General features: G+C 46.9%; 1 protein-coding gene across 1 annotated transcript; it reads right to left on the bottom strand.

Moving 5' to 3' along the window:
* Positions 1–19,879: 19,879 nt before the first annotated feature.
* Positions 19,880–25,011, bottom strand: RAB33B (RAB33B, member RAS oncogene family). Its single transcript, XM_063920369.1, has 3 exons — positions 24,705–25,011; positions 23,845–24,103; positions 19,880–23,522 (listed from the first exon to the last, which is right to left on the bottom strand). Exons 2-3 carry the CDS (start codon positions 24,082–24,084, stop codon positions 23,088–23,090), a joined length of 675 nt encoding a protein of 224 aa, XP_063776439.1. The 5' UTR covers positions 24,085–24,103; positions 24,705–25,011; the 3' UTR covers positions 19,880–23,087.
* Between the last annotated feature and the right edge of the window lie 304 nt (positions 25,012–25,315).

Raw genomic sequence — 25,315 nt, 5'->3', positions numbered from 1 at the left:
CGGGGCCTAATGCCGCGAAGCCCCGCCCCCATCATAGACCTGTTCCCCTCTGGTCGGTATCCTCCTTTACAGCTGTGACTGTGAGTCTCTTTTTATATATCTGCTGCAGCCTGGCCTGCCGTGTGATTACACTGTGTGTCCCACTGACTATATACAGGATGTATATATCACCCAGTGCACTATATGTGTGCATTATATCTTATATACTGTACTGTGTATATTATATACACAGCAGTGTGATTACACTGTGTGTCCCACTGACTTATACTATATACAGGATGTATATATCACCCAGTGCACTATATGTGTGCATTATATCTTATATACTGTACTGTGTATATTATATACACAGCAGTGTGATTACACTGTGTGTCCCACTGACTTATACTATATACAGGATGTATATATCACCCAGTGCACTATATGTGTGCATTATATCTTATATACTGTACTGTGTATATTATATACACAGCAGTGTGATTACGCCGTGTGTCCGCTGTGTTATATACTGTGTGTATTATATATATAAGTAATATGAAGGGGTGTACTCTCCAGGCTCTCATTAGAATCCAAATCTTTTATTAAGACATAGATACAATCAGTATTGCTGACGTTTCGGTCCTCACTGTGATTTGGATTCTTATGAGAGCCTGGAGAGTGCACCCCTTCATATTACTTATGCACCTGGAATGAGGAGTTTATCTCCTGAACATGGTAAGAAGCACCCCAGCACATTGTTGGATTTACTGTGTGTGTGTGTGGACATTTCTCGGATAGATATTATATATATATATATATATATATGCCAAGAGATTGAAGAAGCAGGGAGCGCCAATAGTGCATTAAAAGAGTATAGCAATTTTATTTTAAAATTTAAAATAAAATTGCTATACTCTTTTAATGCACTATTGGCGCTCCCTGCTTCTTCAATCTCTTGGCAGGACTACTACCCGTTCGGGATCGGGTAACATTGGGGAAGCGACAGCTGGAAGTTCCAGGAGTGCACACTGACAAGTCTTCTTCACCAAACAATATTGGCTGTCAGTGAGTCTGAGGAACATCGTTCATTTTATTGGACTTGTAGTTCCACGGGACTTTATAAATATATATATATATATATATATATATATAAAAGAAAGCTTTTTACCTTGATGTTTGCGCTCATACTACCTGTTTTCATATATATATATATATATATATATATATATCCCAGAAAGTATCCCGCACTCGGGGACGTTGCTATCAGTTGCAGGAGTGCCGGGCACCCATAGGAGCATATATATATATATATATATATATATAGCAAGCGTAAAGACTGCGGCACTCAAGTTTAAATGAATATTATTTACTGAAGCATAGTCGATAGATGGTTACAGAATGCCTAACAAGGCATTGTTAGGCATTCTGTAACCATCCTATCGACTATGCTTCAGTAAATAATATTCATTTAAACTTGAGTGCCGCAGTCTTTACGCTTGCTATTATCCTTTACACTGAGGGCACCAGGCATTAACTTTTTCCAGCACGGAGTGACGGTTCGATTCAGCATTATATATATATATATATATATATATATCTTACCCAGCAAACTGTAAGTGTACATTGGGGTCATTCCGAGTTGTTCGCTCGTTATTTTTTTCTTGCAACGGAGCGATTAGTCGCTAATGCGCATGCGCAATGCCTGCAGTGCGACTGCACCAAGTAAATTTGCTATGCAGTTAGGTATTTTACTCACGGCATTACGAGGTTTTTTCTTCGTTCTGGTGATCGTAATGTGATTGACAGGAAGTGGGTGTTTTTGGGCGGAAACTGGCCGTTTTATGGGTGTGTGCGAAAAAACGCTACCGTTTCTGGGAAAAACGCGGGAGTGGCTGGAGAAACGGAGGAGTGTCTGGGCGAACGCTGGGTGTGTTTGTGACGTCAAACCAGGAACGACAAGCACTGAACTGATCGCAGATGCCGAGTAAGTCTGGAGCTACTCAGAAACTGCTAAGAAGTGTCTATTCGCAATTCTGCTAATCTTTCGTTCGCAATTTTGATAAGCTAAGATTCACTCCCAGTAGGCGGCGGCTTAGCGTGTGCAAAGCTGCTAAAAGCAGCTTGCGAGCGAACAACTCGGAATGAGGGCCATTATACTATATGTACTGTGCGTATTATGTGTGTATTATGTGGTGTATACATATCACACACTGTACTATATATGGTATATGTGTGCCATATACTGTGTATACTGTACTGTGCAATACCATTGGCGGAAGCCCATCTGGTTCTCTGCCATAAATGGCTAAAATATTCAACATCAAGGATAAATAATCGATGATTCAGAATCATCGATGGTCAATGGCCATCCCTACTGTGTTGTGCTGTACTCAGGTAGTGTACTGTATCTCCTGCTGGCTCTCCCTCTCTCTCTCTCTGTCTTTCCCTGACACTCTCTCTCGCTCCTCTCTGCCTGTTTTCTCTAGCTCCCTAACATTGTCTCACTCCCCCCCCCCCCCCCCCCCACTGTCTCTCTCTTGCTCTCTTCCTGACACTGGGGGTCGTTCCGAGTTGATCACTCGCTAGCAGTTTTTAGCAGCCGTGCAAACGCTATGCCGCCGCCCTCTGGGAGTGTATTTTAGCTTAGCAGAAGTGCGAACGAATGCATCTCAGAGCAGCTACAAAAAAATATTGTGCATTTTCTGAGTTGCTGCAGACCTACTCAGCGCTTGCGATTACTTCAGACTGTTAAGTTCCTGTTTTGACGTCACAAACACGCCCTGCTTTCTCCAAGCCACGCCTGTGTTTTTCCTGGCACGCCTGCGTTTTTCCGAACACTCCCTGAAAACGGTCAGTTGCCACCCAGAAACGCCCTCTTCCTGTCAGAAGTGCCGGTTTTTCACCTAATCGCTGCGCTGCGAACATTTTTATCTAGTGATCAACTCAGAATGACCCCTCTGTCTCCATGACACTCTATCTCACTCTGTGACACTGTCTCTCCCTCCCTGCCTGAAACTGTCACTCTCTCCCTGACACTGGCTCTCTCTCCCTCTCTCCCTGACACTATCACTCTCTCCCTGACTCTCTATGTCTGGGGCCCGTCTCTGCCTCCCCCTCATGTGGGGAGGGGGGGGGGGGCGCTGAAGATTTGCCTAGGGTGCTGAGAAACCTTGCACCGGCCCTGACCGTACAACTTGTGATCTGAACCCAGTTAACAGTATGATAACAATGAAGGAGCCTCTGAAAAGATGGCTCACAACAACAATAACCCGATTTAGTTAACAATAACTATGTACAAGTATTGCAGACAATCCGCACTTGGGATGGGCGCCCAGCATCCACTACGGACTACGAGAAATAGATTTATCGGTAAGTAAAATCTTATTTTCTCTGACGTCCTAGTGGATGCTGGGAACTCCGTAAGGACCATGGGGATTATACCAAAGCTCCCAAACGGGCGGGAGAGTGCGGATGACTCTGCAGCACCGAATGAGAGAACTCCAGGTCCTCCTCAGCCAGGGTATCAAATTTGTAGAATTTAGCAAACGTGTTTGCCCCTGACCAAATAGCTGCTCGGCAAAGTTGTAAAGCCGAGACCCCTCGGGCAGCCGCCCAAGATGAGCCCACTTTCCTTGTGGAATGGGCTTTTACAGATTTTGGCTGTGGCAGGCCTGCCACAGAATGTGCAAGCTGAATTGTACTACAAATCCAACGAGCAATAGTCTGCTTAGAAGCAGGAGCACCCAGCTTGTTGGGTGCATACAGGATAAACAGCGAGTCAGATTTTCTGACTCCAGCCGTCCTGGAAACATATATTTTCAGGGCCCTGACAACGTCAAGTAACTTGGAGTCCTCCAAGTCCCTAGTAGCCGCAGGCACCACAACAGGCTGGTTCACGTGAAAAGCAGAAACCACCTTAGGGAGAAATTGAGGACGAGTCCTCAATTCTGCCCTGTCAGAATGAAAAATTAAGTAAGGGCTTTTATATGATAAAAGCCGCCAATTCTGACACACGCCTGGTTGAAGCCAGGGCTAACAGCATCGTCACCTTCCATGTGAGATGATATTTTAAGTCCACAGTGGTGAGTGGTTCAACCAATGTGACTTAAGGAACCTCAAAACAACATTGAGATCCCAAGGTGCCACTGGAGGCACAAAAGGAGGTTGTATATGCAGTACCCCTTTTACAAATGTCTGAACTTCAGGTACTGAAGCCAGTTCTTTCTGGAAGAAAATCGACAGGGCCGAAATTTGAACCTTAATGGACCCTAATTTTAGGCCCATAGACAGTCCTGTCTGCAGGAAATGGAGGAAACGACCTAGTTGAAATTCCTCTGTAGGGGCCTTCTTGGCAACATATTTTCGCCAAATGCGGTGATAATGTTTTGCGCTTACATCCTTCCTGGCTTTGACCAGGGTAGGGATGACTTCATCTGGAATGCCTTTTTCCTTCAGGATCCGGCGTTCAACCGCCATGCCGTCAAACGCAGCCGCGGTAAGTCTTGGAACAGACAAGGCCCCTGCTGGAGCAGGTCCTTTCTTAGAGGTAGAGGCCACGGGTCTTCCGTGAGCATCTCTTGAAGTTCCGGGTACCAAGTCCTTCTTGGCCAATCCGGGACCACGAGTATCGTTCTTACTCCTCTCCTTCTTATGATTCTCAGTACTTTTGGTATGAGAGGCAGAGGAGGGAACACATACACTGACTGGTACACCCACGGTGTCACCAGAGCGTCCACCGCTATTGCCTGAGGGTCCCTTGACCTTGCGCAATATCTGTCCAGTTTACAATCAGTTGGAAGACTTCTGGGTGAAGTCCCCACTCCCCCGGGTGGAGGTCGTGTCTGCTGAGGAAGTTGCTTCCCAGTTGTCCACTCCCGGAATGAACACTGCTGACAGTGCTATCACATGATTTTCCGCCCAGCAGAGAATCCTTGCAGCTTCTGCCATTGCCCTCCTGCTTCTTGTGCCGCCCTGTCTGTTTACGTGGGCGACAGCCGTGATGTTGTCCGACTGGATCAATACCGGTTGACCCTGAAGCAGAGGTTTTGCTTGACTTAGGGCATTGTAAATGGCCCTTAGTTCCAGGATATTTTTGTCTCCAGGCTTGACCATAAGCCCTGGATATTTCTTCCCTGTGTGACTGCTCCCCAGCCTCGCAGGCTGGCATCCGTGGTCACCAGGACCCAGTCCTGAATGCCGAATCTGCGGCCCTCTAGAAGATGAGCACTCTGCAACCACCACAGGAGGGACACCCTTGTCCTTGGTGACAGGGTTATCCGCTGATGCATCTGAAGATGCGACCCGGACCATTTGTCCAGTAGGTTCCACTGGAAAGTTCTTGTGTGGAATCTGCCGAATGGGATTGCTTCGTAGGAAGCCACCATTTTTACCCAGAACCCTTGTGCATTGATGCACTGAAACTTGGTTCGGTTTTAGGAGGTTCCTGACTAGCTCGGATAACCCCTTGGCTTTCTCCTCCGGGAGAAACACCTTCTTTCTGGACTGTGTCCAGGATCATCCCTAGAAACAGAAGACAAGTCGTCGAAACCAGCTGCGATTTTGGAATATTGAGAATCCACTCGTGCTGCCGCAACACTACCTGAGATAGTGCTACACCGACCTCCAACTGTTCTCTGGATCTTACCCTTATCAGGGAATCGTCCAAGTAAAGGATAACTAAAATTCCCTTCCTTCGAAGGAATATCATCATTTCGGTCATTACTTCAGTAAAGACCCGGGGTGCCGTGGACCATCCCTACGGCAGCGTCTGAACTGATAGTGACAGTTCTGTACCATAACCTGAGATACCTTTGGTGAGAAGGGTAAATTTTGACAAGAAGGTAAGCATCCTTGATGTCCCGAGACATCATGTAGTCCCCTTCTTCCAGGTTTGCAATCACTGCTCTGAGTGACTCAATTTTTAATTTGAACCTCTGTATGTAAGTGTTCAAAGATTTTAGATTTTAAAATCGGTCTCACCGAGCCGTCTGGCTTCGGTACCACAATAGTGTGGAATAATACCCCGTTCCCTGTTGCAGGAGGGGTACCTTAATTATCACCTGCTGGGAATACAGCTTGTGAATGGCTTCCAAAACTGCCTCCCTGACAGCGGGAGACGTCGGTAAAACAGACTTTTTGGAAACGGCGAGGGGAATACGTCTCGAATTCCAATTTGTACCCCTGAAATATTACCTGAAGGATCCAGGGGTCTACTTGCGAGTGAGCCCACTGCGCACTGAAATTCACTGAGAACGGGCCCCCACCGTGCCTGAACTTGTAAAGCCCTAGCGTCATACTGAGGGCTTGGCAGCGGCGGAAAAGGGTTTCTGTTCCTGGGAACTGGCTGATCTCTGCAGCCATTTTCCTCTCCCTCTGTCACGAGCAGAAAAGAGGAACCCTTTTGTCCGCTTGCCAACCAGGACTGCGCCTGATAATACGGCGTCTTATTTTGAGAGGCGACCTAGGGTACATCCCCTTTTTTAAGGCAATTCCAAATGCCGTTTGGAATCCCTGACCACTTTACTGGTAGATACAAAGCACTTATACTTGATGCCAGTCGGCAAATATTCCGCTGTGCATCATGCATATATAGAAAAGCATCTTTTAATTGCTCTATAGGCAATAATATACTGTCCTTATCTAGGATATCAATATTTCCAGTCAGGGAATCCGACCACGCCACCCAGCACTGCACATCCAGGCTGAGGCGATTGCTGGTCGCAGTATAACACCAGTATGTGTGTAAATACATTTTAGGATACCCTCCTGCTTTTTATCAGCAGGATCCTTAAGGGCGGCCATCTCAAGAGAGGGTAGAGCCCTTGTTCTTACAATCGTGTGAGCGCCTTATCCCCTGTAGGGGGTGTTTCCCAACGCACCCTAACCACTGGCAGGAAAAGGTATACTGCCAATAACTTTTTAGAATTATCAATTGTTATCGGAGGAAAACCCACGCATCATCACACACCTCATTTTATTTTTCAGATTCAGGAAAACTATAGGAAGTTTTTCCTCACCAAACATAATATCCCTTTTTTTTTTGGTGGTATTCATATTATCAGAAAAGTGTAAACATTTTCCATTGCCTCAATCATGCAATGTGTGGCCCTATTGGAAATCACGGTTGTCTCTTCACGTCGACACAGGAGCCAGTATCCGTGTCGGCGTCTGTATCTGAGGTAACGGGCGCTTTAGAGCCCCTGTATGAGACATCTGGACATGCACAAGCTGAGTAGCCGGCTGTCTCATGTCAACCACTGTCTTTTATACAAAGCTGACACTGTCACGCAATTTCAACAGTACATCCACTCAGGTGTCGACCCCCTAGGGGGTGACAACACTATTACAGACACTCTACTCCGTCTCCACATCATTTTTCTCCTCATACATGTCGACACAAAAGTACCGACACACAGCACACACACAGGGAATGCTCTGATAGAGGACAGGACCCACTAGCCCTTTGGGGAGACAGAGGGAGAGTTTGCCAGCACACACCAGAGCGCTATATATATACAGGGATAACCTTATATAAGTGTTTTTCCCTTTATAGCTGCTGTATTGTTTATACTGCGCCTAATTTGTGCCCCCCTCTCTTTTTTAACCCCTTTCTGTAGTGTAGTGACTGCAGGGGAGAGCCAGGGAGCTTCCCTCCAACTGAGCTGAGGGAAAATGGCGCCAGTGTGCTGAGGAGATAGGCTCCGCCCCTTTCTCGGCGTCCTTATCATCCGTTTTTCTATATGTTTTGGCAGGGGTTAAATGCATCCATATAGCCCAGGAGTTATATGTGATGCATTTATTTTAGCCATATAAGGTTTTATCGATTTATTGCGTCTCAGGGCGCTGCCCCCCCAGCGCCCTGCACCCTCAGTGACCGGAGTGTGAAGTGTGCTGAGAGCAATGGCGCACAGCTGCGGTGCTGTGCGCTACCTTATCTGAAGACAGGATCGTCTTCTGCCGCCGATTTCACCGGACCTCTTCGCTCTTCTGGCTCTGTAAGGGGGCCGGCGGCGCGGCTCCGGGACCCATCCAGGCTGAACCTGTGATCGTCCCTCTGGAGCTAATGTCCAGTAGCCTAAGAAACCCGATCCACTCTGCACGCAGGTGAGTCCGTTTCTTCTCCCCTTAGTCCCACGATGCAGTGAGCCTGTTGCCAGCAGGTCTCACTGAAAATAATAAACCTAAACTAAAACTTTCACAAAGAGCTCAGGAGAGCCCCTAGTGTGCACCCTTCTCGTCGGGCACAGAAATCTAACTGAGGCTTGGAGGAGGGTCATAGGGGGAGGAGCCAGTGCACACCAGCTAGTCCTAAAGCTTTCTTTAGATGTGCCCAGTCTCCTGCGGAGCCGCTATTCCCCATGGTCCTTACGGAGTTCCCAGCATCCACTAGGACGTCAGAGAAATAACCGTTTACCCCTTAAAGACTTTATGGCAAAACAAACACTGAGAGTATAAGGCCTAAGAACAGTGTATAAGTAGCGTCTAACAGTCTCCCGTCTCCACAGAGCTACCCATTCCCAGTGAAGGCCTATAAGAGCCACAGAGAGCCCCTACGTGAGCACATGGCAGCACAACACAAAACAATAGCATATTGACTAGTAGAGAAATCACATACAGTAGTTCAATCAGCGGCTGCCGCTCCCCGAACCGGAAAGCGTGTATCTAGCCAAACTGACATCACGCGGGGATACATGAAGAACATATCCACAAATAACTATACATCCCTTCCGAGACAATACAACACTAACATAACAGGCATAAAAGAAACCGTACACTTGCAAGTATAGAAATCAAATGTATAAGTTCAATCAGCGGCTAACGCCCGCCTTGCCGGAAAGCATCTGTCCAGCCACACTGATGCTTCACGAGGGGCAGTGGCGGATCCAGGGGGGGGGCACTCGGGCCCGTGCCCCCCCCCCTGTCATTTGTGGCTCGTCCCCCCCCCCCGCGGCGTTGGCGCCGCACAGGGAGATGACGGGCGCCCGTCTCCCTGTACAGCGGTAGCCGGAAGCTCAGTACTGAGCTCCGGCTTCCGGCGCTGTCACTGCGCCGTGCGCTATGGGAGAGACGTCAGTCATGACGTCTCTCTCATAGTACTGAGGAGAGGACGCCAGCCAGAAGGAGGACTGCAGCGGCGCGGGAACGGGGCTCGGTAAGTATTATGTTTTTTTCTTCCTTAATGCAGCGGGGGCATCTCCTGGGGGAAACTACGGGGGGACATTACTACTGGGGGGGCACCAACAAGGGGCATTACTACTGAGGGGGGGCATTACTACTGAGGGGGGGCATTACTACTGGGGGCATCACTACTGGGGGGGCAGCTACTGGGGGCATTATTACTGGGGGGGGCAGCTACTGGGGGCATTATTACTGGGGGGCACCATTACTGGGGGGCACCTACAGGGGGCATTACTACTTGGGGGCTAAACTGCAGGGGCATTAGTACTTGGGGGCTAAACTACAGGGGGAGCCAAACTACTGGGGGCATAACTACAGGGGCCAAACTATTGGGGGCATTACTACTTGGGGGCTAAACTACAGGGGCATTACTACTTGGGGGCTAAACTACAGGGGGAGCCAAACTACTGGGGGCATAACTACAGGGGCCAAACTATTGGGGGCTAAACTATAAGGGGGGCATAACTACAGGGGCTAAACTGCAATGGGGCAAACTACAGGGGGGCATTACTACTGGTGGCTAAACTATAAGGAGGGCATAACTACAGGGGCTAAACTACAATGGGGCAAACTATAGGGGGGCATTACTACTGGTGGCTAAACTACTGGGGTCATAACTGCAGGGGCATTACCACTGGGGGCATAATGACTGGGGGCATTACTACAGGCAACATTACTACTGGGGGCAATACGGGCATTGCATAAGGGACACCACTACTATGGGGTCTATATAAGGGGCACTACCAGTACAGTGGACATTGCATAATGAGCGCTACAACTGTGGGCATTGTATAAGAAGCGCCACCTCACATGCACCGAAGCCGCACGCAAATGTACTTGCCCCTTCCATGGTGCCCCCCCTATCATTTTCTTCTGGATCCGCCCCTGACGAGGGGTCATGAAAGAATTTGTTTCTCCGTCTGAAACTACCCGCAGTTTAGATGGAAAGCGCATGGCATAGGGGATATTCAGTTCACGCAGCCTGCGTTTCACAGGGACAAACTGAGCTCTTTCCTTTTGGACGTCGACGGCAAAATCCGGAAAAACTGAAACTGGGGAACCGTTCCACTTAAGAGGACCCTTAGTGCGGGCCAGTCTCAGAATCACATCTCTATCCCGATAATGAAGGAGCTTGGCAATAAACGTACGGGAGGTGCCCCTGGAGGTAATGGACGCATCGGGACCCTATGGGCGCGCTCCACTGCAAAGTGTGAGGTGAACTTCTCCGCTCCGAACGCATCCAACAGCCAACGTTCAAGAAATTTTTCAGGGGAAGCACCCTCCTCTTTCTCCGGAAGTCCGACGAAACGGACATTATTTTGTCGCAATCTCCCCTCCATATCCGTCATTTTTTTATGTACCTCAGTCATCTGAGACTCCAGAGCAGAAGTGCGTCTATCGAGAGGCGTAACCGTATCTTCCAGCGTGGAGATGCGTGTCTCCACTTCACCGACCCCCTCTCGCACCCGCTGGAGGTCGTGGTGTATAATATATAAGTCCGCCTGGACCTGACCGATCCTGTCGGCCAAGCGGGCTTCACTTGGCGTGACCGCATCCAGCACCTTTTGCAAAGCAGTATCGGTGGCCTCCACAGATGAGGAGCTTGCTGACGGAGAAAGTTGGGACCGTGTTGGAGGATTTCTGGCAAACTTCTCTAACTTCGCCGCAGCCGCGGCAGACTGATGCGGTTTGACCATTATAGCCGAGCGGACGGCAGATGGCAAGAAAGTATAGTAAAGTATATCACAAACTGTCCAGGGGCGGCCAAAGAATAATATAGTGCAGTATATCAGAATTGCCCAGTCGCTGTCCAGTGAGCATATAGTGTATCAGAATAATCAGCCTCTGCTAGCCCAGAATGATAAATCACAACAGGATATTCCTCAGCATGAGGGACACATGCAGCGTGGATCTTGGCCAGATATGCCTTGTGGGATGTTGAGACAGAGCAACAAGTAGGCCCTCCAGGGGTTAATACAGCACTTCTCCCGGTCCCTATGCGGAGCAGAGCAGCACTTATATTGTTCCCTGTCCCTATGTGAAACAGGGCAGGAACTATATTGTGGGGAGGGCACAGGCACTTATATCACACAGCTGTGCCGTGTACCTCTTCCCACAGCAGCAGAATTCAGGAGGTCAGTGCGGGAGATTACAGGCTGGCTGGGGCCACCGGGGAGAGCGGCAGCGGGTCACGTGACAGCACCGCGGCCGGGGACCGCTCGGAGATGCTCCCAGCACAGACAAGAGCAAGGGAGGAGAAGCGGCTGCTACGATCTCCCCGGCAACGGCAGGGGATGCCGCGGACTCCAGCGCAGGCAGCGCTCAGACGGGAGCCGGGTGCAGGCTCTCAGCGCGGGGATGGCGGCGTCTCACGTGGTCCAGCAGGCCCCGGACCCCCGCACACTGGAGTCGCTCTGCCGCAGCGGATGGAGGACAGACGGGTCCCAGAACAGCACAGGGGCACCTCCACACTGTCCTGCAGGTAATGGGGCGGTTTGCAGGCCCAGGGAAGGGGGAAGGGGGGGGGGCACAGGATGGGATACCAGGATAATGTAGCTGGAGAGACACACAGCATGTGTGCTACTCCATGTCCACCAAAGCCACGCCCCCTCTCTAGGACCACTTTAAGCACTGCTCAGCCTGCCAGCAAACTTGCAACTTTAGCCTGAAATCCTGGTTTATAAAAATGATTGCACACAGGGGATCTATTTTTTCAAATACTGACATAGCTACCGGTGATTAACACTATATATTGCATCACATCAGTACGTTATATAATGGTGTTATGTGGCCATTCAGTAAAACTTGCTCGGGTAAATGGCCCTTCCCCAAACCTGGGAAGCAGCACAAATACTGACTGGGACTGTCGTGTATGGCTTGGGCTCCCTTAAATATAGTGTAGGAAATTTATTAACAGTTAAGTATATAGCACACATATTGCTGAGCACTTTCCAGAGAATATTTAATCATTCACTCTGACCTAATGGATCTTAGAATATACAAACCCTGCCATATGGCTAAGGACATGCCGTGAGTTAAATGGCTCAGAAAGCACTGGCTAGTATCAGAGCCACTTACACACAATATATGAGCCAAAGGGTTCATGTGGGCATTATACAAAGGTGCAGAGTATATACTGCTGGAAATTTAGTGAGCTTTGATCAGAGATGTGCCGACAAGGTAGGCAGGGGAGACACTTCCTCACGTCAGACTTTTTACGCTAGAGTTTTGACTATAAAAATGATTCGAATAAGACAAAGAAGATATTTCTAATCTAATCTTTGTTTCTCTTACATCCTAGAGGATGCTGGGGACTCTGTAAGGACCATGGGGTATAGACAGGCTCCGCAGGAGACATGGGCACTATAAAGAACTTTAGAATGGGTGTGCACTGGCTCCTCCCTCTATGCCCCTCCTCCAGACCTCAGTTAGATCCTGTGCCCAGAGGATTATATTACAGGGGAGCTCTCCTAAGTTTCTCTGAAAAAGACTTTTGTTAGGTTTTTTATTTTCAGGGAGCACTACTGGCAACAGGCTACCTGCATCGTGGGACTGAGGAGAGAGAAGCAGACCTACTTAAATGATAGGCTCTGCTTCAAAGGCTACTGGACACCATTAGCTCCAGAGGGTTGGAACGCAGGTCTCACCCTCGCCGTTCGTCCCGGAGCCGCGCCGCCGTCTTCCTCACAGAGCCGGAATATAGAAGCCAGGTGAGTATTAGAAGAAAGAAGACTTCAAAGGCGGCAGAAGACTTCAGTTCTTCTCCGAGGTAACGCTGCACGCCATTGCTCCCACACACAACACACTCTGCAGGCACTGATGGGTGCAGGGCGCAGGGGGGGCGCCCTGGGCAGATATAATAAACCTCTAGGACTGGCTAATATAGTTATATAGGCTGCGGAGGAAGTAGATTATACAATCCCCCGCCAGTGTTGAAAATTTGAGAGGGACCGAAGCCCGCCGCTGAGGGGGCGGAGCTTGATCACATAGCACTAACCAGCGCCATTTTCTCCACAGCACACTGCAGAGAAGTTGGCTCCCCGGACTCTATCCTGCTAAACACGGTGACAGAGTGCAAAAAGAGGGGGGGCACTTATAATTGGCGCAGTGAGTGTATATTGATACATGTTGAGTATCCCTTATCCAAAATGCTTGGGACCACAGGTATTTTGGATATGGGATTTTTCCGTATTTTGGAATAATTACATACCATAATGAGATATCATAACGATGGGACCCAAGTCTAAGCACAGAATGCATTTAAGTTTCGTATACACCTTATACACACAGCCTGAAGGTAATTTTAGCCAATATTTTTAATAATTTTGTGCATTAAACAAAGTGTGTCTACATTCACACAATTCATTTATGTTTCATATACACCTTATACACACAGCCTGAAGGTCATTAATGCAATATTTGTAATAACTTTGTATATTAAACCAAGTTTGTGTACATTGATCCATCAAAAAACAAAGGTTTCACTATCTCACTCTCACTCAAAAAAGTCCGTATTTCGGAATATTTGGATATGGGATACTCAACCTGTATATAAAAGCGCTGTTTATCTGGGAATTTGATTTCCAGTGTCAGTTGGCGCTGGGTGTGTGCTGGCATTCTCTCTCTCTGTCTCTCCAAAGGGCCTTTTTGGGGAACTGTCTCCATATAAATATATCCTTGTGTGTGTGGGGGTGTCGGTACGCGTGTGTTGGCATGTCTGAAGCGGAAGGCTCATCCAAGGAGGAGGTGGAGCAGATGATTGTGGTGTCTCCGTCAGCAACGCCAACACCTGATTGGTTGGATATGTGGAATGTTTTAAATGCAAATGTGACTTTGTTACATAAGAGATTGGACAAAGCAGAGTCCAGGGATAATACAGGGAGTCAATCAATGGCTTTGACAGTGTCACAGGGCCCTTCAGGGTCTCAAAAACGTCCCCTATCCCAAATAGCAGACACTGATACCGACACGGATTCTGACTCCAGTGTCGACTACGATGATGCAAGGTTACACCCAAGGGTGGCCAAAAGTATTCATTATATGATTATTGCAATAAAAGATGTTTTACATATCACAGATGACCCCCTCTGTCCCTGACACGAGGGTACACATGTTTAAGGAAAAGAAACCTGAGTTAACGTTTCCCCCATCTCATGAGCTGAACGCGTTATTTGAAAAGGCTTGGGAAACTCCAGACAAGAAACTGCAGATTCCCAAGAGAATTCTTATAGCATACCCTTTCCCTGCACAGGACAGGGTACGGTGGGAATCCTTGCCCAGGATGGACAAAGCTTTAACGCGCTTATCTAAGAAGGTGGCGCTACTGTCTCCAGACACGGCAGCCCTCAAGGATCCTGCTGATCGCAGACAGGAAACGATTTTAAAATCAATTTATACACATACAGGTGCTTTGCTCAGACCGGCAATAGCATCGGCTTGGGTTTGTAGTGCGGTAGCAGCTTGGACAGATACCTTGTCAGCTGATATTGATACCCTTGATAGGGATACCATTTTATTGACCTTAGGTCACATCAAAGACGCAGTCTTATATATGAGACGCTCAGAGAGACGTTGGGCTACTAGGTTTGAGGGCCAACGCCATGGCAATTTCTGCTAGGCGAGCACTGTGGACCCGCCCATGGACGGGTGATGCCGACTCAAAGAGGCATATGGAAGTTTTGCCTTACAAAGGTGAGGTTTTATTTGGGGAAGGTCTCGCGGACCTGGTTTCCACAGCTACCGCGGGTAAATCTACTTTTTTGACTTATGTTCCTCCACAGCAAAAGAAAACACCACAGTATCAGATGCAGTCCTTTCGGTCGCATAAGTCCAGAAGAGGTCGAGGCTCTTCTTTCCTCGCCAGAGGTAAGGGTAGAGGGAAAATAATGCCTGCTACGGCTAGTTCCCAGGAGCAGAAGTCCTCCCCGGCTTCTACTAAATCCACCGCATGACGCTGGGGCTCCACTGAGGGAGTCCACGCCGGTGGGGGCACGTCTTCGACTCTTCAGCCACGTCTGGGTTCAGTCGGACGTGGATCCTTGGGCGATGGAAATTGTATCCCAAGGCTACAAGTTGGAATTCGAAGACGTGCCTCCTCGCCGATTCTTCAAATCGGCTTTACCAGCTTCTCCCCCAGAGAGGGAGATAGTTTTAGCTACAATTTAAAAGCTGTGTCAACAGCTAGTGATTATTAAGGTTCCCCTAACACAACAGGGAAAAGGGTATTATTCAACCCTGTTTGTGGTCCCGAAACCGGATGGCTCAGTCAGACCCATTCTAAATTTAAAATCCCTAAACCTGTACTTCAAAAGGTTCAAGTTCAAGATGGAATCGCTCAGGGCAGTGATCTCCAGCCTGGAAGGGGGGGGATTTTATGGCGTCACTAGACATAAAGGATGCATACCTTCACGTCCCCATATATCCTCCTCATCAGGCATACCTGAGATTCGCTGTAAAGGACTGTCATTACCGGTTTCAGACGTTACCGTTTGGGCTTTCCACAGCCCCGAGGGTTTTCACCAAGGTAATGGTGGAAATGATGGTGCTCCTGCGCAGGCAAGGAGTCACAATTATCCCGTACTTGGACGATCTCCTAATAAAAGCAAGATCAAAGGTACAGTTGCAGAAAAGCGTGTCGCTCTCCCCGAGAGTGCTGCAGCAGCATGGTTGGATTTTAAATCTGCCAAAGTCACAGTTGATTCCAACGACTCGACTATCTTTCTTAGGCATGATTCTGGACACGGAACAGAAGAGGGTTTTTCTCCCAATGGAAAAAGCCCAGGAACTCCAGAACATGGTCAGAGACCTGCTAAAACCTAAAAGAGTGTCAGTCCATCAATGCACTCGAGTACTGGGGAAAATGGTGGCGACCTACGAGGCCATCCCCTTCGGCAGGTTTCATGCGAGGTCTTTTCAGTGGGACCTTCTGGGCAAGTGGTTCGGGTCCCATCTTCAAATACATCAGAAAATAACCCTGTCCCCCAGGGCCAGGGTGTCTCTCCTGTGGTGGCTGCAGAGTGCTCACCTTCTAGAGGGTCGCAGGATCGGCATTTAAGACTGGGTTTTGGTGACCACGGACGCGAGCCTCCGAGAATGGGGAGCAGTCACACAAGGAAGGAATTTTCAGGGACTGTGGTCAAGCCAGGAGGCTTGTCTACACATCAACATACTGGAATTAAGTGCCATATACAACGGCCTACGACAAGCAGAGAATCTTCTTTGCGACCTACCGGTTCTGATTCAATCAGACGTCACAGCCGTGGCTCATGTAAACCGCCAAGGTGGGACAAGGAGCAGAGTGGCAATGGCAGAAGCCACCAGGATTCTGCGCTGGGCAGAAAATCACGTAAGCGCTCTGTCAGCGGTATTCATTCCAGGAGTGGACAACTGGGAAGCAGACTTCCTCAGCAGACACGATCTCCATCCAGGAGAGTGGGGACTTCATCAAGAAGTTTTTGCAGAGATAACAAGTCTTTGGGGACTTCCTCAAATAGACATGATGGCGTCACGCCTCAACAAGAAGCTTCTGAGGTATTGTGCCAGGTCAAGGGACCCTCAGGCAGTAGCGGTGGACGCCCTGGTGACACCGTGGGTGTTTCAGTCGGCCTATGTGTTCCCTCCTCTTCCGCTCATCTCAAAAATATTGAGAATCATAAGACGAACAAGAGTGCAGACAATACTCATTGGAGGTAATTCCAAGTTGATCGCAGCAGGAAATTTTTTAGCAGTTGGGCAAAACCATGTGCACTGCAGGGGAGGCAGATATAACATGTGCAGAGAGAGTTAGATTTGGGTGGGTTATTTTGTTTCTGTGCAGGGTAAATACTGGCTGCTTTATTTTTACACTGCAATTTAGACTGCAGATTGAACACCACATCCAAATCTAACTCTCTCTGCAAATGTTATATCTGCCTCCCCTGCAGTGCACATGGTTTTGCCCAACTAAAAAATGTCCTGCTACGATCAACTTGGAATTACCCCCATTGTTCCAGATTGGCCTCGAACGGCCTGGTATTCAGATCTTCAGGAAATGCTCACAGACGATCCGTGGCCTCGTCCTCTCAGAGAGGACCTGTTGCAACAGGGGCCCTGGGTGTTCCAAGACTTACCGCGGTTACGTATGGCGGTTGAACACCGAATCCTAGCTGGGAAAGGTATTCCGGAGGAGGTCATCCCTACTCTGATAAAGGCTAGGAAGGAGGTGACGGCGAAACATTATCACCGTATCTGGAGGAAGTATGTATCTTGGTGTGAAGCTAAGAATGCTCCTACGGAAGATTTCCACTTGGGCCGTTTTCTCCACTTTCTACAGACAGGAGTGGATATGGGCCTAAAGTTAGGCTCCATTAAGGTACAGATTTCGGCCCTATCTATATTCTTTCAGAAGGAATTGGCTTCTCTCCCAGAAGTCCAGACTTTTGTAAAGGGAGTGCTACACATCCAGCCTCCTTTTGTGCCCCCAGTGGCACCATGGGACCTTAACGTGGTGTTACAGTTCCTAAAATCGCACTGGTTTGAGCCTCTTCAAACTGTTGAATTAAAATTTCTCACTTGGAAGGTGGTCATGTTGTTGGCCGTGGCATCTGCTAGGCGGGTGTCCGAATTGGCGGCTTTGTCTCATAAGAGCCCCCATCTCATTTTCCATGTGGATAGAGCTGAGTTGAGAACTCGTCCTCAATTTTTGCCTAACGTGGTGTCATCGTTTCATATGAACCAACCTATGTGGTGCCTGTGGCTACGGGAGACTTGGAGGATTCCAAGTCCCTTGATGTAGTCAGGGCCTTAAAAATTTACATAGCCAGGACGGCTCGGATTAAGAAAATAGAAGCACTGTTTGTCCTGTATGCAGCCAACAAGGTTGGCTCTCCTGCTTCTAAGCAGACTATTGCTCGCTGGATCTGTAACACGATTCAGCAGGCTCATTCTACGGCTGGATTGCCGTTACCAAATTCGGTAAAGGCCCATTCCACTAGGAAGGTGGGCTCTTCTTGGGCGGCTGCCCGTGGCGTCTCGGTTTTACAGCTTTGCCGAGCGGCGACTTGGTCGGGTTCAACCATTTTTGCTAAATTCTACAAGTTTGATACCCTGGCTGATGAGGACCTCATGTTTGCTCAATCGGTGCTGCAGAGTCATCCGCACTCTCCCGCCCGGTTGGGAGCTTTGGTATAATCCCCATGGTCCTTACGGAGTCCCCAGCATCCTCTAGGACGTAAGAGAAAATAAGATTTTAAACCTACCGGTAAATCTTTTTCTCCTAGTCCGTAGAGGATGCTGGGCGCCCGTCCCAGTGCGGACATATTTCTGCATGACTTGTATATAGTTGTTGCTTACATAAGGGTTATGTTACAGTTAAGATCAGTTGTTGGCTGATACTGTTTTGTTCATACTGTTAACTGGTTGCGTATATTCCAGGTTATACGGTGTGGATGGTGTGGGCTGGTATGAATCTTGCCCTTAGATTAACAAAAATCCTTTCCTCGTACTGTCCGTCTCCTCTGGGCACAGTTTCTCTAACTGAGGTCTGGAGGAGGGGCATAGAGGGAGGAGCCAGTGCACACCCATCTAAAGTTCTTTATAGTGCCCATGTCTCCTGCGGAGCCCGTCTATACCCAATGATCCTTACGGAGTCCCCAGCATCCTCTACAGACTAGGAGAAAAAGATTTACCGGTAGGTTTAAAATCTTATTATTTTTCATATACTTTATAAAGTCAAAGCTCTGGAGTATAAGTTAGTATGACAGGAAAGGCTCTGCCTCACCTCACTGGGATACACAAGAGTTTATTTGGGGGTCAGAAACCAATTGAGCTACCAGTATATTTCTGGATTGTGGGAGGAAACCAGAGTAACCAGAAGCATAGGGAGAAATCCAAGCTCCAAGACGCTGGGGCACTGGTTGGAATCATAACCCTAGAGGAGGTAGTACTGGGTTGGGATTCGTATGCCGGCGGTCACAATACCGACCGCGGCATTGTGATTTTGTGAAGCAGACAGGGGGAAGGTAAGTATACTTACCGCCCCCTAACCCTCCCTTCCAGCAGCCTAAACCTAACCCACCCCCTCGGCTTACCTCTCAAACAGGCAGGTACGCGTTCGTTTGGGATTCCAGCACTGGGCTTGTGACCCTAGTTGGGATGCCGGTGATGGCATTCCGAGTAACGTCAGGATTCTGACGTCTATTTCGACTGTTGGGATTCCAACCGGATCACATACTAACCACTGCTGACCCTAGAATCTTCATGCTTCTTTGTGGTAATAGATTTGTTTCAGGGTGACAATGTCTCTATACACAAAGCGAAGTCCATAATAATGTATGGTTTAATGTAGAAATACTTGACTGACCTGCAGAGAGCCCGGACCTCAACTCCATCAAACATTCCTTGGGTGAAGTGGAATACCATCTGTGTGCAAGCTCTTTTTCTCTAGGGCAAATTAAACAATTTATTGAAGCAGGATTCATTGGATGCTAGTGTTAATCTTTAAATGTGTGTCTAGCTTATCTTCCCAACTACTTGGATGTACATCTGGTAATGTATGGGAGCAAATGACAATCAGCCGTTTGCTCCAAAAAACTAGAAAACAGATGAAAATCGTTGTTCAGACAAGTTGGTTTAATCAGTTTCCTATAATTAATTTGTCTGAATGACCGTGAAATCAACTAAATTCTCTTTCTTACCTATGATAATAAGTAAATGTGAAACATTTTAAAAGAAAGAAGTCTTGTAATACCATTAGCAATATTTATTGGAATCTATATGTTCATGGATAATGTGCAGACATATAAACAGGAGTTTAACATGAGACGTTACAAATCAAAACCAATTAGAAGAATGTTAATTTAAAAAGCAGCGTTGCCATGATTTAAAGTGTAAATAGGCCATTATCAGGAAGAGAAAGGTAATGTTCCTTCCATCCTCTCCAGAAATAATGCCGTAACAAAACGGAAACCATACTAAACACATTTAAAAAGAAGATTGTTCATCTACCATTAGACATACTGTAAAAATGGACATTGCATAGTTGATGTACTTCTGGAAAAAACAAACTGCTCATACCGGAATTTCCCTTTTATTTGTAATATAAATAAGGTGATTGAAAAGCAAATGTTAACATTAATAACCCATCCACTGTACTGTTTAATAACAATGCTTGAATATTTTCTATAAAATGTAAATAAAAAAAAAAAAAAAACAATTTGCATTTCTGTTGTGATGTGTAGCCTCCCTTTTCAGTTTGTAGAAAGGTTTTAGCGTGTCACTATAATACCTCTCCACAGCACAGTTATAATGAGTAGTTAAATCCCTTCATACGGAAAACGTAAACACAAAGCAGCTAATGGATTTTCTGAACCCATCTCACATTAGCACTCATACATTTACAATGACGTTCAGTAACACTGTGTGTGGTATGCAGGAGTGCCCTTGTAACATGGATGCAGGAAAAACATTCATTACACACTGCCATATATATGGAACAATTAAAGGTTACATATATAACTGCCTTCCCTAAGCACACTCTCCATCCAACCTCCACTATGTATAGCCACACACTGCACATCAGTAGTAACTGCAGGCTAAGCAATATACTACAATAAGATCTGTAAATTGGCACAGGTGTTCATCCCTTTTGTTTTTTTTAAAAGGTAGTGAGCTGAACACTTTTTTCCCCCAATTTCACAGGTCTTTCCCCAAAAAAGCAAATGTGTTCACATCTAAATTCCACAACTTCCCGGGAAATCTGAAAAGGAAAGGTCATCTGAGACAATCCAGCATCATTCCTGACAAGCTGTCCTTTATAAACCTGTAAAAGCAGACATTTCACGTATTCCAGGGCACCCAGAACACCGCACTTGTTCCTCTGCTCTATGGGATGGTTATTACTATTTTGCTACACTGCAAGCTATCAGTTTAATGCCTTTAATGTACCGATTTTATAGCACCCAACAAAGTGCAACTTAATTGGCTCGAACGGCACGAGGTGCCATGTAACTTCCAGCAATGGCACCCGAGCTTGAATCCCTTTTTATACTACCAGTCTCGCAGATTTTTGCTTCCAGCCCTATGAGCCAGCAAACTAAAATCTGTGAGTCGGCTGTACAATAATTGCAGCATTTTTGTGAGAACACTGCAGGAATAGGATTGGAGCCTATGTACGCATATAATGTAGCGCTGGGCAATCACAGGATCCTACTATTCTCGAGCAGTTATGCTAAAAATTATAATGTCATCCTTTCATATTTGCTCAATTTTGTGCAGACGATCAATGTTCATGAGGTTAGTTTGCTGTGATACCTTGGACAAGGTAAACAGTTTTTTTTTTTGGGGGTGGGGGGGGTTTGTAATAACGTCATGAAATATATTAACATACACGATAAACATCAGGCTAATTTGCATTCAGTTATGTGCTTCTCACAGGTTATACAAACATACAGTAATATTCATGTAGAAACAGGCCACAGAAATATTTACAATCTGTGGCAGACTTTTCCCTGTGGTGGTCAAATACCTGCTACATCAGCTTTATAAAGCACATACAGACAAATACAACTGTGTACATAGTTTTGTTCCTAAAGTGGTCAGGTACTTGCCAGCACTGGTACCAAACCGTTTACTTAAAAAGGTATACAACATGGCTTTTAGAGGTCACTACACAACTGTGGATTAGTACATGGGACCACGTCTTGTCACTGCTTAGTGAGGTCACAGACAATTTAATATTTTGCCATCATATATAAATCATAAAATATTAAAAAAATTAGAATCTAAAGGATATTTCTGAACCACAGTTCAGTTTCTCCAGATATGTGCAATACAGACAAATACCGTCACACTGGACTAGAAGACATTGGCAAATCAATCCAGTATTACAATACATTCTAAATATTTAATCTAATGGGTGGAAGGCAAAATGTTTCCCTTAAATTAAGTTTTGTTTTTGTGCCTTTTTTAGAACATAATTGATAAAAAATAAACAAAGCTGTTTTGTGCTATAAGAGCCACGGGTCCAGTAACATGGGAAATGGAAGCAACTCTGAACAATTGCTGAAAAACAAATAATACAAATAGGAAACTACAAGTTCACAAATTAAGGTACAGATGAAGCCATGCTCATCTTTGCTGCGATGCAGAATGCTGCAACACGGCTTGCTAGTTGCAGCCTGGACGCCATGGAACATGCCGTATCGCAGTCAGATGAGCATGGCTACATCTGTAGAAGAACAATAAGCCTGTGTGCCAGTCTTTGTCATGCTTGCATTACAGCTTTTGCACAGTCATATTCAGGCTGATGTATACGTTCCCTTTGGCATACTTTAATGTGTTTTCTTGTTTGAGCAGTCGGTGCAGATACGGGACTAACCTTGTTTGACTCAACATTACTCACAGCAACTTCCCTAACACATTACTGATATTGTTATAAAGCACAGTGCACCCAGTTCACGACTTGCTCTGGCAGCTCCAAATCGGTCACAGCACATAGATGTATATATGTAAATCTGTATGTGCCAGGGCTGCTATGTTACTGTGCACACATCTCCAGTAAAATAAAGGTCATCGTCGCACAGATAAACAGATGTCTGAAAGGCTACTGGCAGAAACAAGAAAACAGGCAAATGGAATGTAAACCATAACAACGGACATAGATAATGCCTACTAATAAAGCACATTGACTTTCACCTTTTTATAACTAAAATTGCACTTGCCAAAAGGTTCTCATCCTTCAGAAGAGGGGATAAATACAACAAAAGAAAAACAGAGCTCCAATGACTGAATTCCCGAACAGCCACTGTACACCAACGGTTACATCTGGGCTCATCTGAAAGCCCCTGCCTTTGTCTGGACTCCGTGAAACCATGCACGTTCCTGGTGCCTATGTAACCAGACCGCCTTCTGCATCAATGCCCACTCACTGCACTTTAGTTCAATAAAACAGAAATCTAGCATCCACAAGGAAAGGAGGTCTTTGCTCCTGAATTTAGCTCTACTGTGCTCTCTGGGGGCTGACTCAAAACCATTGGCTTGTGACTCTTGAGCTTGTGTGCCAGAGTCATGAATATAGCCTCCACATGGTCAGTGGTATTCTTGGCAGAGGTCTCAAACATAGGCATGCTGTGAGAGTCGGCAAATTTCTGAGCCAAGTCAGTGGGCACTTGAATGGAGTCCTTTAGGTCACACTTATTGCCAACCAGAATTCGAGGCACGTCGTTTGTGAGCAAATGCTGCTTGCACTCTTCTATCCAGGCTGGCAGGCTCCGGAAGCTGGCCAGGTTAGTGATGTCGTACACAAAAACCACAGCATGCACATTCCTATAATAGTGCTGCACCATGCTCTTTCGGAAGCGCTCCTGTCCTGCCGTATCCCACAGCTGAATCTGAAAAATACAATATATATCAAAATGTAATGTATTGCAATCATACATTTTATGCAGGTTAACGTGAAATGAAAAACAACATACGAGCATTATGATAGGATTGTAAATTTAGTAATTTCCTCCCGTTAGCCCTACCCTGGCGTTGGTGGCAAAAAAGTAATGCTCATTTGTATCACACACTAAAGACAACCATAGATGATCAGGCAAATACCTATGTACATGTCATCACTGAGTCTATACTTAAAAATGGCAATATTATATTGTTCTACTCGTTTTCATCAAACTTTCATTCAGACACACAGTCCATTTCAGTTATCTTCACCTTTATTCTTTCTCCATCTATTTCTACGCTCCTTTCCCTAAAGTCCACTCCTATGGTGGCCTCAGTCCGGTCAGGGAAATAGCTGGTGCAGAATCTGTACGTCAGGCAGGTCTTCCCCACATTTGAATCTCCAATCACAATGATCTTAAAAATCCTGGCGCGGGTGGAAACGTAAGAGCAGGTGCTGTTTATACTAGCCTCCAATGATGATTCAAAGCCTCTATCGCCACTGGCAGTCATACTGATCAACAGCCCAGCCCTGTAACATAAATGAATCAATATAACTAGAGACACACAGAATAAAACAACATTGGCTAAAGACAATTCTAACGAGTACATACATTATAACTTGTTTTCTACAAAATTAATCTGTGCACTAAAGAGGTGAGGTAATGCTACATCTGACATGCAGAATGCCACCTGCAGGGTTGCCCAGCTGGCACGCTTCCAGCCAAATTGGGCTATAAGACAGCGTGTTTGTGGCTTTATTTTGCACATCAGCAGCACAGTCACCAGAGTCATGCCCAGCTACTGACACACATGTATCTTTCCAGATCTCCTATGACTATATAGTCACAAAAATTGTGCCGAGCACCAAAATGACAAATTATGGATTATCACTCAGTGTTGGTATTGCATTTAGTGAGGGTTTCAACAGATGCTGGATCATACAGAGGATCTGTAGTAGCTATGCTGGGATGCTGCTAGATAAACAAGTGCCTGGAACGGATGCAGACACACAGGGGTTGGGGTGGTGGGCCAAGGCTGCTGCCCCGGGTGATGGAGCGGTCTGTGGTGCCCGGGAGCACGCGCACAGCTGGTGGAGAGGAAGCGCGCGTCCCCGACCACTTACTACTCACCGTACGGGCTGCTGCGTCCCGGAATAATGGACGACGAGCCCGGCAGAGTGGCGAGCGGGTCACACGCACAGCAGGAGCTTGGACTGGCGGGCGCGATAGGCGGCCTGCGGCGGAAATTGCATTCACAGTTCCTCTTCACTCCTAGCCCGCAGCTGCCGCTGCCGTGACTGTCCCTGCTGCTGGAGCTGGTGAGCGGCCGGGAGCTGATTTGGCATTTTCATCGGCCAGCCTCTGTCACAGCTGCACCGCCTCCTGCCGCCTCCCCTTTACACTGCAGCCATGATGGAACCGGGCAGATAATACCGGTATACGGCCAGAAGGAAGATGGCCGCAAATGCATCTGGTTTACACCATCCACATGTGCCCATGATATAAACTATGTATTTCCTTTGCAACAAATGCATTTGCTCATATCAACCAATCAGCTTCTGTCATTTTTGCAGCACAGTCTGTAAAATGACAGAAGCTGATTGGTAGGTACTTTATCTCTCTACTAATTTTGATAAATCCCCCCCAGCTAGTAATGGTATAAGATGAATATGCTGCAGTCTGTGCAATTCCAGTCACAGTGATCATGATGTCGCACATTAATGATTGCGCTTAGTCTGTGA

This window comes from Pseudophryne corroboree, chromosome 1 (assembly GCF_028390025.1).
Source record: "Pseudophryne corroboree isolate aPseCor3 chromosome 1, aPseCor3.hap2, whole genome shotgun sequence".
NCBI lineage: Eukaryota > Metazoa > Chordata > Amphibia > Anura > Myobatrachidae > Pseudophryne > Pseudophryne corroboree.
The sequence above is the reverse complement of the archived record's forward strand: the minus strand, read 5'-3'. Positions and strand labels throughout refer to the sequence as shown.

Excerpts from the sequence above, each read along its gene's own strand:
- RAB33B (XM_063920369.1), bottom strand. The coding sequence starts at position 24,084 with ATGACTGCCAGTGGCGATAGAGGCTTTGAATCATCATTGGAGGCTAGT. Across the intron at positions 23,523-23,844 it reads TAGATGGAGAAAGAATAAAG|ATTCAGCTGTGGGATACGGC; the intron begins GTGAAGATAACT and ends TGTATTTTTCAG.